Genomic DNA, 12,887 nt, shown 5'->3' on the forward strand with positions numbered 1-12,887 from the left:
CAATCGGTAACAATATTACTGACTTTACTTCGGGTCTACTGGCCACCTTTTTTTAGTCCTCTAGGTTGAATTAGAGGTTGATTTTATTTCACCTTTAGTCTATGTTGATATGATTATTTATAAAATATTATTTAGTTTTCTAATGACATTTTGATATTTATCTGTCTTTTCATTCTTCTCCTTATCCTGAAAAGTACTGGAAGTGCAGCTGCAAATGTGCCTGTTGTAGTGGTATCTGATGTAAGGACATCAAATAATATATAAAATAAAATTTTGGTCCAAAAACACTAAGGAACTAAGAAATTCCATTATCAAACCTTGTCAAATGCCTGCCTCATGTTCAAAAAGAAAATACAAAACAATCAACTTCCCCATTAATTTTGTTATACATTTAAATGTTTTTTATTCTATGTTTACAACTTATTCTTAAATTTGGAACGAATATTTTACAAATATTTCAAACGATTTTTTTTTCAGGAGTTCCAATAATTAGTCACAAAGATCTCATGATGCACAAAGGTCTTAACGTGCCACCGACTCCCTCACCCGATTCAGCCGTCCACTCCGCTTATAGCGTTTTTAGCTCCCCGAATCAATCGCCATTGACACAACGTCACGTAACCCTAACGCCGAATCTTAGTAGAAATAACAGCGACGCCTCCCATTCGAGCTGTTGCAGTTATAGTAGCGTTTCCGTTTCTGTATCACCTACACAACAGTTTTCGCCGACACATAGTCCAGTACAGGTAAATACATTAAAATATCTAAGTACAATTAAACAGTTTACCTTCGGTCTCTGGAGATGATAACTGGCGTCAGACAGTGAAATTGTAAGTGTTGATAGTGTGTAAACCACTAACGGTTCTTGAAATTTTAACTTAGATAATAGAGGTCTTATTATCAGTGCTGTTTTCATCATCTACAACTCCAGAATTCTAATGAACTCTTGTATTTTTGTTTGTTTGAAGGTTAGACTTTCTCTCCTACCAGTTTATTGTCCATACAATTTTTTTGCATTTGTTTTTCATTGACAAGGTATATAAAAGAATTCTTATTAGTGCTTCCTGTTGTCGTAGTACCCTGTAAGGAACTCTGTAAAGAGGTGTGGCTTATTTTTGCTTAAACCTAGAGATCTCTACATTCCAAAGAAGCTATTGGAGTGATGCAGAACAGGTGCTTCTTCCCTTTTGGTTTCCTCCTATTGTGAGAATTGTTGAACCAGAAGGTAGTTAAAAACTAATAAGGTTGTAAACCACGATTAATCAAAAACGTCTAATTCGATCCGATTAAAAGACACGTCTCGTTAGAAACGCGACGATAATAAATAACAAACCTTCTAACTATAACATTCGATCAAATAATGTCAAGGTACATCATATTTTGTATATGTATCCGAATCAGCATAAATTATGGATAGACAGTTGTTATTACGGTTAAACATACGGTCATCGACGTTGCCAGAGGTCACTTCACGTGTTAGATAAAATTAGCTGTTATTCAATGTGTAAGCTAAAAATATACCAGTGATTTTGAAGAAATGGTTTCATTACGTTCCCTCGGATTGGAGGTCCCTTACCAACACACTATTTTCAAAACTCTTTTTTATAGGAATGCTCTTCTACTACTATTTGCCCTCTTAGTATCTCTTGACTCTTATGTATGTTTTTGTTTTCTACAGCTCCAGAGTTCTAATAAACTTCTGTATCTGTATCGTTTTTAAGGAAGTCGAATCTTCTCCGACACTACTTCTAGAACTAGGGGTTTCTTTCTTCTTCTTCTCTAAGAGTCTGCTCTTCTGCTAGTTCTAATAAAATCTTATATCTGTTTCAAGACGGTTAGATCTTCTACTATTTTCTTGTCCAAAGTATTTTTTACAACACTGAGACATTATAGAATTAGGGAGTTCTTCCTCCTCTTTCCCTTGAATCGGATCTTCTGCTAGACTATTTTTCTTAGTGCTTTCTTATGCCATAGTACTTTTTAAGGAACTCATTGAGGAGGTATAGCTTGACTTCAGTTGAAGTAAAAGTGTACTTAATGCCTCTTCAGTTAATGCCAATGCCAATAATGCTAAATCGAAAGATGGCTGAACTGAAAAGGTTGATAATTATTGAAAAATGAAAAAATGGCAACAAATTACAAGTAAATTTACACAGTTAAAAAATTGCAAACATTTGTCCCAAGCTTGTATGTCATTTCAATGAACAGAAGTGTACATTTAACAAATGTGACACTATTTACACCACCACTATACCAACACTCACAATTACACTGTCCTATGCGCGTTTCGATAACTAAGTTATCATCTTCAGGGACTGAAGGTGAACTTTCTTCAGTCGTCTTCAGAAACTAAAGGTTAACTTCCTTCAGTCTCTGAAGAAGATAACTTGGTATAAATAACACTAACAGTTTCAGAAATCCTAACTTAGTGGAAGTGAACCATTATTTGATGGGAATCCATACTGAAATAAATTTTACTCCAAACCATAACAATTATTTCAATCTGCACGTGTTAACTAAATCACCATATTGGAGCCCTACAGTGATTAAAATGTCTGTTCCATGTATAAATTTAATACACAGTGACCATAACCTTTTTATGTTGGTAGAATGGAAATCTCAGGGGTCACTGTGAGCTCTTACAGGAATGTAGTTAATGTTGTTTAGTTTAAATGTGGAATGTATCTTCAAAACCTTGTTGTAAAATGAAAATACATGGAAAAAATATAAGAAGCAACTATGATAAAAGAAATATTCTCACTTCATGTTTACTTTCTTTATTAAAATTGTTTTCAGAATGATTCTGTTCACTAATAGCTCTTTAATATCCAACTGTATGTTTCTAATACCTACACCTGTCTAATATATAATTTATATTATGGTAACTGGGCTTTAATTACAAACTGATATCAATTAAATAATTTTAATAACATATTTTCATGTTAATTACAATAATTAAGTTATTACGAAAGTTAAAAACAGTAGAATGTTAATATCCAATTGATTATCTTCTATTTAGTATAATTATAATTGTTGCGGTTTTTGGAATGATTACATTAATGGCATAACAAATTAATATCCTTGGTTTTTTATAATCCTTTCTAATGGTATTAATCCCAACAATTTGATTCGAATATTTATTTTGTACAAGTTTATTCTGATTTATTTCCATTTAGCACAACACTATTTACATAAAACATTTATCATGTTATTAACATATTACCAAATCAAACTTTCCCTTTTTAACAAAGTTGCGCTTGTTTTGTTGGCATTGTAACATGTTCCTGACCCGATTCGAATATTCTAGATCCTTACCGTTTGTTCCAGATCCATAACGAAATTTCCACAAAAAGTCACACAGACAAAGAAATGACTCTTCACTTCGTATGATAATATTTCAAGTAATCCAACAATAGATTATTAATAAAAATAAAACTGTACAGACTTGATAGATGAAATAAATATAAACCAATAATACAAACTATATTGCTCTGTATTTCATTATACAGTATGTTTTAAAATTAATTAAATTATTAAAACAAATGAAATCATTTATTTTTTAAAATAAGTGGTATATTAAATTGTAATTTTTATTTTAGGGTCGACATATGCCTAATATTCACAATAGTCCATTACACCAACATAATTTAATCTATAGGAGTTTGCAAGACGAAAATCTACAATATTCTACAGAACAAGATGGTTTGGAGGAATCCGAAGATAAAACCGGTATTATACATGCGTCTCTGCCAGCTCAAACAGGAATATCCCGACAACAGGTACATTTTTTGTAAAGTATTTTCCTGCAAATGGTATTTTATAAGTGTAAAGGCTCCATTTGTTGTCTGGTAGTTGTATAATTCTGTTTTGTTGATCCTCTGATCAATTTTATAACCCTATCTCCTTGATTAAATTGTGTAGCTGACTCTTCACATATCTTACTCACCAGCAATAAAAAAATTCAATAGCTAAAGGAAATGGAAATTAAATTAAATAAAAAATGACTGATACAACGAAAAAATAAAATATAAAAACATATGAATATCTTTGAAATATGCTGACAGAAATAATAAAGAAGGTGAATACTTCGACAAAAATTTAGTAGGTAATGAATAGAAGATTAATGGAATAAAGATGTGAGAAGGGAAGTAGATAACACAACAGCAGCATCAATCGTAAAATATACAACAAACAATTTTGAAAAAAAATGAGAAAATCTACTAAACCTGAGTCCGTACTGTCTCACAATGAAAATGAAATGTTTACCATTGCATCCTTGACAGGTTTATTGTGGTATCCTTTAGTCAACATAAAATGTTGTGCCCTGGCACATACTTTAAATTAGACTCCAGAATTTTGATACTCTCCCTGGCCATGTAAAAAGGCGATTTGGGATCTTTCTCATCTAATCTTCTAAACCTAATTATGTGTAATGTGTCATAATAGGAATTTAACGTCTACCAATGCAGCCTTGACAGGTTTATTGTGGTATCCTTCATTTAATGTCAAAGTGTTGTGCTCAGGCACATCCTTTAAATTAGATTCTATAGTTTTGACATTCTCCTCGACATCTAAGATGCCCATTCGAGGTCTTCCTCATCTATTCTCCTACACCTAAGTCTGCATAGTGCTTTCCAATGGCACCACTTTTTGTCTTACACTCTTTCATCAACTTCATTCTTTCCAGGTGACTATTAAGTTTGCTATTATCCCTACATTTTTACGATTGTAACTAAACTAAAAGATTTAATGTAAACTTAGGAGAATCACATTTGATGACTTGTTTTACCTGTTGTTGAACTGGTTTTCATGTCAACCGAATTTAAGCCTTTTCATCGATACATTTTTGAAATAGAGGCTTGATGAAGGCTTGCTACAAAGCCATAAAAAGTCTCTGGACCTATCTTGTCTTTTGCTGATTCTTATTCGACTAAAAAACCTTCTTCTTCATTTCCAAGGTAATCTAACACTGGCACCTATGGTATCATAAATGTGCTATACTAACTTTTTCTAGGGTATGTATACAGTTCCTCACTAATTTAGACTTTATCTTCTGGAGAGTGATTAGCTTTTGAGCTATCATTGTACCAGAACAGGTATGCTTTGACAGAGAGGTGTTCTCTGCAGTTTCATCAGCCAGAAATGCTTAAAAAAATAGGGGCAAAACTAAAGAGGACAATATTCAAACTTAGAAAAGTAACAAAACAAGAAACAATAATAGAAAAAATTAATATTAAACAGGAATTGGTATTGAAACTCCATTAAAAACAAAGTAGAAGATCAAGAAAGAAATTGATAGGTAAAATAATGGAACTTGTGGGTTAAAAGAGGAAAATTTCAAAGGAATTCAGAAAAATTCAAAAAGATGAAAAATATTAGTTTAAATGTATATAAGATGGACCAAAACCCTCTATTGACACTTGAAAAAGTATGAGCAAAAAGAAAGAAAAGAAATTTAGTGATTTTGGTTTCTTTGATTTAAGTACTGCTGTATGTCTCAATTTCCAATCTCAAACTGAATCTACACTTATTTCCTATTTCCAAGAAAAATTGTTCTATACACTGATAGTAATGGAACCATCTAGACTTGCTAATTGCGAAAATCAATGTAACTTATGTAATTTGAAACATAATCTTGCAAATAATAGTACTGCTATAATTTAATATTTTCTTTTAGCTTATTAATAGTCCATGTCCTATATGCGGAGATAAAATATCAGGTTTCCATTACGGTATCTTTAGTTGCGAATCTTGTAAAGGTTTCTTCAAGAGGACGGTTCAGAATAGAAAAAACTATGTGTGTCTTAGGGGAGCGCAATGTCCGGTTACTGTAGCTACTAGAAAAAAATGTCCCGCTTGTCGATTCGAAAAATGTCTTCAATGCGGAATGAAATTAGAAGGTAAATGTTCTATTAATTTGTTTATGTTTTCTGTGTCTGGTAACGTTACAATACATTTTATCATTTTTGATAACAAAAAGAGCTTCCCTTCATGTGTGTCTTAGCAAATCTTACTCTAAGAAAATTATTTTTATCAATTTAATGGCTTGAGCAAATCTTACACTAAGAAAACTATCGTCAACCATTAATTAGTCTTAGCAAGTCTAACATTAAGAAACATATTTTCAACCATTAATTAGTCTGAACAAATATACTGAGAAATATATTGCCTACAATTAATTTGTCTAAGCAAAATATTTTCATTCATTAATCAGTCATAGCAAATCTTACACCAAGAAAAATATTTTTAACTATTAATTAATCTGAACAAATCTTTTTTGGGGAAAAAAATTATGAAAATGAACCGTCGAATATTGGAAATCATTGTTGGAAGGTGTGATTACCTTAGGGTGTGACTAAAAAGCATCAAAATCGAACTCTGCGAGCTAGGGGACTATTTTCACGTTAGGGTAGCTCAAACCTATTTTTAAACAAAATGGTGACGATTTTGAATGAGAGATCTAGTAAAATTCCGTAGAGTACAGAAACATGTTCCAGAATACAATAACTTGAATTCAAAGGTTTATTTGCATGAGGATAGGTCACTTTTAATATAATTATATCATACAGAAATCAAAAAAATTCAAAACGTTAAAAGTATTGCTAAAATTTACTCCAACTTGATACAGATAATATTTGTACAGAAAATGGTGTAATAGAAATTGACTTTTTTTGCATGTGTTCATTTAAAAATAGCCTAATAAACTTGACCTAAGTTTTGAAAGCAACCCCATGCTTGACACTTGGAAATTTTAACCAAAGATAAAGCTAACATATCTGAAAACATCCCAAACACAAGATTAAAACACACAAACACACACTTTTAATTATAATGGCAAGAATAAAAGAGGATTTATGAAGAAAAACTAAAATTTAAAATTAAAGCTATCAGGAAAGAAAACTACCATACTACCATTGAAGAAATGGAAATAAATCTAAAAATAAACAAACCAAAGGAAAGTATCACAATACTCAAAAAGGCAAAAAAAGAGCTAAAGTTGAAGCTATCCGAAAAAAAAAACTAAATTGAAGTAATGGAAATAAAATTAAAAAAAATAAAAAAAAAACAAAGGAAAGTATTTAACAATCCTGAAATGTACCCATAGATTTAACGAGTTTAGGATGTAGTGTACACAGATCCTACGAATTATAAATGGAAAAACAAAAGAGGAATCACAAAAAAAACTTGGAAAGGAAAGAGAAAAAAATAAGAGCCAAAGTTAAAGCTATCAGGGAAGAAACCTACCATTGAAAAGATGGAAAAAATCTAAAAATTTTGAAAAACAAAAGTTACAGAGGCCATAGAAAGACTACCTACAGTCATCGATAAAGATGATACAGAAGGTAATTTTAAGCCTTAAGAACTGTTAACAGGTGCAGAACAAACTGAGAAAAGAGGGGATACATAGACAGAAACTTCAAAAGATGAACAAAATCCTCATTGAGTCTTATTTAAAAGACAAAAACCCAAAAAAGACAAAACAAAATTGAGATGAATAGTTTAAGTGACTTCTTTAATTACTTTTTATATTGTTGAATCAAAACAGTGCATCCTCACAAATCTGCAATTCTAAAATCCACACATAATTTACACTATAAAAATTAAATTGAATGAAAAATTGGAAAATGTTCCTTATGATTATTCATTGAATTGAGTGCTAAAAACATCACTTAGTATTGTCAAACTGTCATTAAAGTATGATTGAGCTAGAGAATCCACTATTAAAAAAATGGACTACAATTGGACTACTACTTTAACCGTTAAGGCTCTACTATTTCGAACCTCAGAGTCTATTAAAGCAATTTTTTATCAGTTCATTTTTGTTAAACTAATATCAAATTAAAATAGGCTCCAAATAATTATCTACCTAAATCATTTATGATTTAGTGGAAATAGATTTATAAGGTGGCAACGAAATTAACAAAATCAGATGCTTATTGAAAAGTATTTTATAATTTTTGACTAGGATTCTTGCTCTTTTGAATGTCTGAGTATTGGAGATTCAGTTTTCCTCAGTTGTTTCATTTCTACTGCCATCATTCTGCTCTGTTTCTTTACTGAACACACTGTTTACGTTACCACTACATTAACACTCACAATCACAGTGTCTGTCGCACGTTTTGATAACCATGTTATCATCTTCAGAGAATTTAGTCTTTTTGTTTATTATCCAGGGCTATTATTGCGTTGTATACCTTCATTTGTATGGTTTCATTTATTTTTTCCCAAAAATTGTCTTATTTGAGAGCATACTATATTTAATTTGCTTTTCTTACTCTGTTAGTTATCTCTTTCGTAGAAATATCTCCAATGTACTCACTTTATTCTTTGTCTTTTTATTATTAAATATACTCATTTTCCTTTTTCTTCTTGGGGGTGAAAGTAACAATTATTATTTAATCATTTATAACAAATTTAGTAGTATCAAATGGTGTGAATAATAATAGTACAATTATTTAAATTGAGAACATTATTTACAAATTTTGAATAAATTTTTTCTCAATTTGGTATTGATACTTGGCTTATTTTTAATTCATTCCAATAGTAAAATAAATGACATTCATTTTGGTATATACTTAAAGGATTATTACCAACTTATGTCTTAATAAATATTTTTGAATGATATAGCTATCCGTGAAGATCGAACCAGAGGGGGTAGATCAACATACCAATGCAGTTACTCCTTACCGCCATCTTTAACAAATCATTCGGATCTAAGAGCCAGCGCTACGGATTTAAGACACATGGGAGACGGTCATCCAGGTTTAACTGTCAAATTAGAACCACCCGATCCTCAAATGTCACATACCAAACGTATGTTCCCCGGATCAAAAGGTGTTCCTCCATTATTGCAGGTATTTAACAATAAATTCCACGTCATGAGATCATTTAAGATCTTTGGTTAATAATGTGTGCTCCCTGTACAATACCAATGATATCTACTATATTCAAATGTTTCGTTTTGTGAATCTAGACGGTTTAAAATGACATGAGTGGTTATAAAAATATGTTTCAATCATGTGGATTGAAGATGTGAAAATGTTTGTAGGCCAGGGTTGATAATTTTTGAAACCAAAAAAATCAGAGTAGGATGAAACCCATTGGAAATTAGGGAGAATATAATAAAAATGAATGGAAAATTAAGACGAGAGGGGAGGGAGTGAGTTTTTAAGGATAAAAATCGGTTTATGTCTATTTCCGGTAAAACTACAAGTCCTATGGAAAGAAGTGGAAAGGCAAAGTTGTAGGTGATGAAAATATGTACAACATTTGTATTTACACTTTCTTCGCATAACTTCAAAATTTCTGTGAAACATTTTTTTTCACGAAATTTGGTGGAAACTTGGGTACCTATTTAAAATTTAATTTATTTAATTTGCATTATTTATTTTTTAACCTTATTTTGACGCAATATCAAAAAAGCACCCTAATTTTCAATTGAAAATTGAAAAATTCAATTTCAGAAAAGATAGCTAAACGCCAAAAAAGTAGCAATTTTTTTATCATTTGTACAATTTGTAATTAGAGTCTAAAAGTTTTATAAATATGTGTTTTTTAGGAAATAATGGAAGTTGAACACCTTTGGCATTACAATGAATCCGAATTAACCAAACTAAGCACCGACGGCCATTTAGGTAAAGAAGGCTCCAGTGGCGCAGTACACAATCTATCCACCCATCCCCTTTTAGCCGGGACTGCTTTGGCTGGTTCAGCGGACACAAATCCAGATTTCGTTGCCAACCTTTGCAATATAGCCGATCACAGACTATACAAGATCGTCAAATGGTGCAAGAGTCTTCCACTATTTAAAAATATATCTGTGAGTTATTTAGCCATTATCATAAGTTACAAAAAAAAATGATAATAGCTGCCTTCTTTAGGAAAAACCTCTCTCATCCTATAATCCTACCTGCAGAACAAACTCTTTCAAGTCAAAATTACACGACACATAACTGCAACATATACAGATGACACTACTATACTTCTATTTCATTAGCACCAAATATTGCTGACAAATTTGGACGCTATTTCCACAATTTTAAAAACTTGGAGAATTAAAAGTGTTTACTACACCCAAAGGAAGGAGACCTATCCAACTATTATGTAGCAAAAAAAGTGTAAAAAACCTTGGAATTTGTCTGGACCGACAGCTAACCTAAAGAACACATATACTTACCAAGAGAAAGCAATTGGGTCTAAAATTGAGTGAATAGTACTGATTAGTAGGTGCAAGATTCCAACTGACAATAACAACAATCTGGTACTACCCAATGCCACATTGAAACCCACCTGGAGTTATAGGACGTTGTATCCAACTCCAAACATAGCAATTCTAGAAAAATATCATTTAAAAATACTAGACTTTTCGAAAATGCTCCATGTTTGAATTTCTAGTTTACATGGTTCTGTAATTAGTTTGTAATCTGAAAAGAGGTAATCGATTTTATCTCCAAGCTTTTGAGTGGTGCATGTTCGGTCGCGTTGTACAAATCAAGGTCTGTTGACAGAAATGGATCTAAGAGGCTAGCAAAGTCCATATCTCGATCGAGGATTCCGGTTTGTTCATAGATGAGTGACTGTTGGAAAAATCTTCAGCCTTCCTCTCCTCACGTCAGTTTTGTAGCGGGTGTCTGTATAGGAAGTAAAATAATTTTGTTCTTGAGTCGTTGTTTTAAACAGCACAACATCCAATTCTGAAGGCTCAAAATTCTCCTCCCGCTGGCAAGATATGTCGTTCCTAACGAAGACGGTGAGTTCAAAGTTATACCTGAATCGGGTCTGTAAGTAGTATCCAGAATGTACAAGATTAACCTTAAATGTTATTGAGTTCACCTTGGTTTCTGCGAGAGCCAGAAGATGAGGTCTCTTCGTCTGCAGATGTTGGTGTATGGTGTACAGAGTTAATATTCGTGTTAAGACCTAGTATATTGCAGAAATCTACTTTGAAGATATTTTTGCATGATAGTTCCTCTAGACCAGAATCCACTTGGAGATGCAAGTGTGCCACATTTACCACTACTATTATTTTCTGTTGTCTACCCCAGAATTTAATGAATTTTCTATTTGTTTACAGATCGACGATCAAATATGTCTTCTTATAAATTCTTGGTGTGAATTGCTTTTGTTCTCTTGTTGTTTTCGTTCGATGGCTACACCAGGAGAAATAAGAATATCACTAGGAAAAAGTATAACGTCGGCGCAAGCGCGCGAAATGGGTATGCAAGCGTGTATAGAAAGGATGCTGAATTTTACCGAACAACTTCGGAGATTAAGAGTTGACCAGTACGAATATATCGCTATGAAGGTGATAGTTCTACTTACTTCCGGTAAGCTACTTCTGATTATATTGAATAGTACATTTAAAGTATGACAGCTGAAGCTCAGTGACTATGACTACTAACTACAATAGTGATAATTTAGTTCGCTATTTTAAACAGATTGTTCTTTAACCAACATCTACTGTATTTACGGTTTGGTTTGCCTGTAGAAACATTTTAATCACACATAAAAGTAACAAAGACTAGTTTATGCCAGGTTATCCCTAGTAGAGTCATCCATTGGAGTAATTTAAAGACCAACAACATTAAATCTTTACTGACATAGAGACAACATCTTCAACAGTATTTTGCTCTATACAACTGCTGCAGAATGGTCGGAGGAACATGGGGCTTGAAACGCAAAATATTGAACTGGATGTTCAAATCCGTTATACGACGTATCAAAAGCTATGCAGCTTTCATATGGTGGCCAAGAACAAAAACCTAAATTCGAGTAACAGTCCTAAATACAGTAACACTACAAGACATTTTAGACTTGCCCCCTTTCTGTGCATTCCATTAAACGTTCATAACACATGAAACGCTCTTTTAGGGGCTCCACTTGGTGACTTCGATCGTTGTGGTCACGCTAATAACGTCGTTAATGACGTCATGAATAACGCTCACTACAACCCATGTCAAAAGTTAGGTCGAAGTGAGCGTTAAAAGAATTCGCGGAATTTTTAGAACTCAAAGCAACAAATATTTTAACCATATGAAGCTAACTCATCATTTGGTGCAGTAATGGATACTATCAGCACTTTTGAGGAATTCTTGGACGTATCACCAAATATCTTACTATTTTTTCTGTTTTGCCCCAACATTCAAAACGCTTCACAATTCATTCCACTTGGGTTTTACGATTACAGTGCTCTGGAAAGGAAAAGACCGTGGTCTTGAACCTCATTCTCATCAGTGCTTAGTGGAATGAAGACCTTCATAGAAAGTGAAGCAATAAAGTCATACAAGTAACATGAAGCTCGCGACTTGACTGAGTATTTTAGCATTCTTAAGGAATATAAGATGCTCATAGATATGCTGCTATAACTTTCAAACTATGTTTTATCAAAAACTATGATAGTTGACGGCAATGGATGGCGTTTCCACGAGGTTCAATAATATTCTACACTGATGACTTAAAAATGGAAAATGGATAAATAGGGGCAAAAATCTATGGACCGGGGAAGCAAGCTTGCTATCCCAATGGGCATTTAAACCTTCCATTCTCAAGGCGGAAACATACGCGTTACATGTGCAGCTCGTTGCGCAGTAACTATCTTAATACAAAGAGATTTAACTATCAGAGAGCAGAGCAGCCCTTGACGCTCATAAAATTGAGTCAAAGCTAGTATGGGACTGCATCAAATCTTTGAACTAATTTTTAAATATTTTATACCACTTGTAAACAGTCTTTAAAGTTGAGAGCTGATCATTATAAGTGAATTTCAACTTGAATTAATGTTAATACAAGATCCATGTTCCATATCCATCTTACCAAAACAGTTATAGTAGCAAACTGATAAAGGTTGTCGTTTCTTGTTTCAACACATTAAGGTATAAGACATAGGT

The 12,887-nt window shown here is 32.6% G+C and overlaps 1 protein-coding gene across 1 annotated transcript in view; it reads left to right on the top strand.

Annotated features, from left to right (window-relative positions):
* Nucleotides 1–12,887, top strand: part of LOC130449709 (nuclear hormone receptor FTZ-F1 beta) — a 56,565-nt gene that overhangs the window by 33,464 nt on the left and 10,214 nt on the right. Inside the window, exons 6-11 of the mRNA XM_056787673.1 lie at nt 478–746; nt 3,600–3,779; nt 5,678–5,900; nt 8,629–8,855; nt 9,560–9,820; nt 11,075–11,327. Of these exons, the coding sequence (XP_056643651.1) occupies nt 478–746; nt 3,600–3,779; nt 5,678–5,900; nt 8,629–8,855; nt 9,560–9,820; nt 11,075–11,327 (1,413 nt within the window). The remainder of the gene's footprint in view (nt 1–477; nt 747–3,599; nt 3,780–5,677; nt 5,901–8,628; nt 8,856–9,559; nt 9,821–11,074; nt 11,328–12,887) is intronic.

Source organism: Diorhabda sublineata, chromosome 10 (assembly GCF_026230105.1).
Source record: "Diorhabda sublineata isolate icDioSubl1.1 chromosome 10, icDioSubl1.1, whole genome shotgun sequence".
Taxonomy (NCBI): domain Eukaryota; kingdom Metazoa; phylum Arthropoda; class Insecta; order Coleoptera; family Chrysomelidae; genus Diorhabda; species Diorhabda sublineata.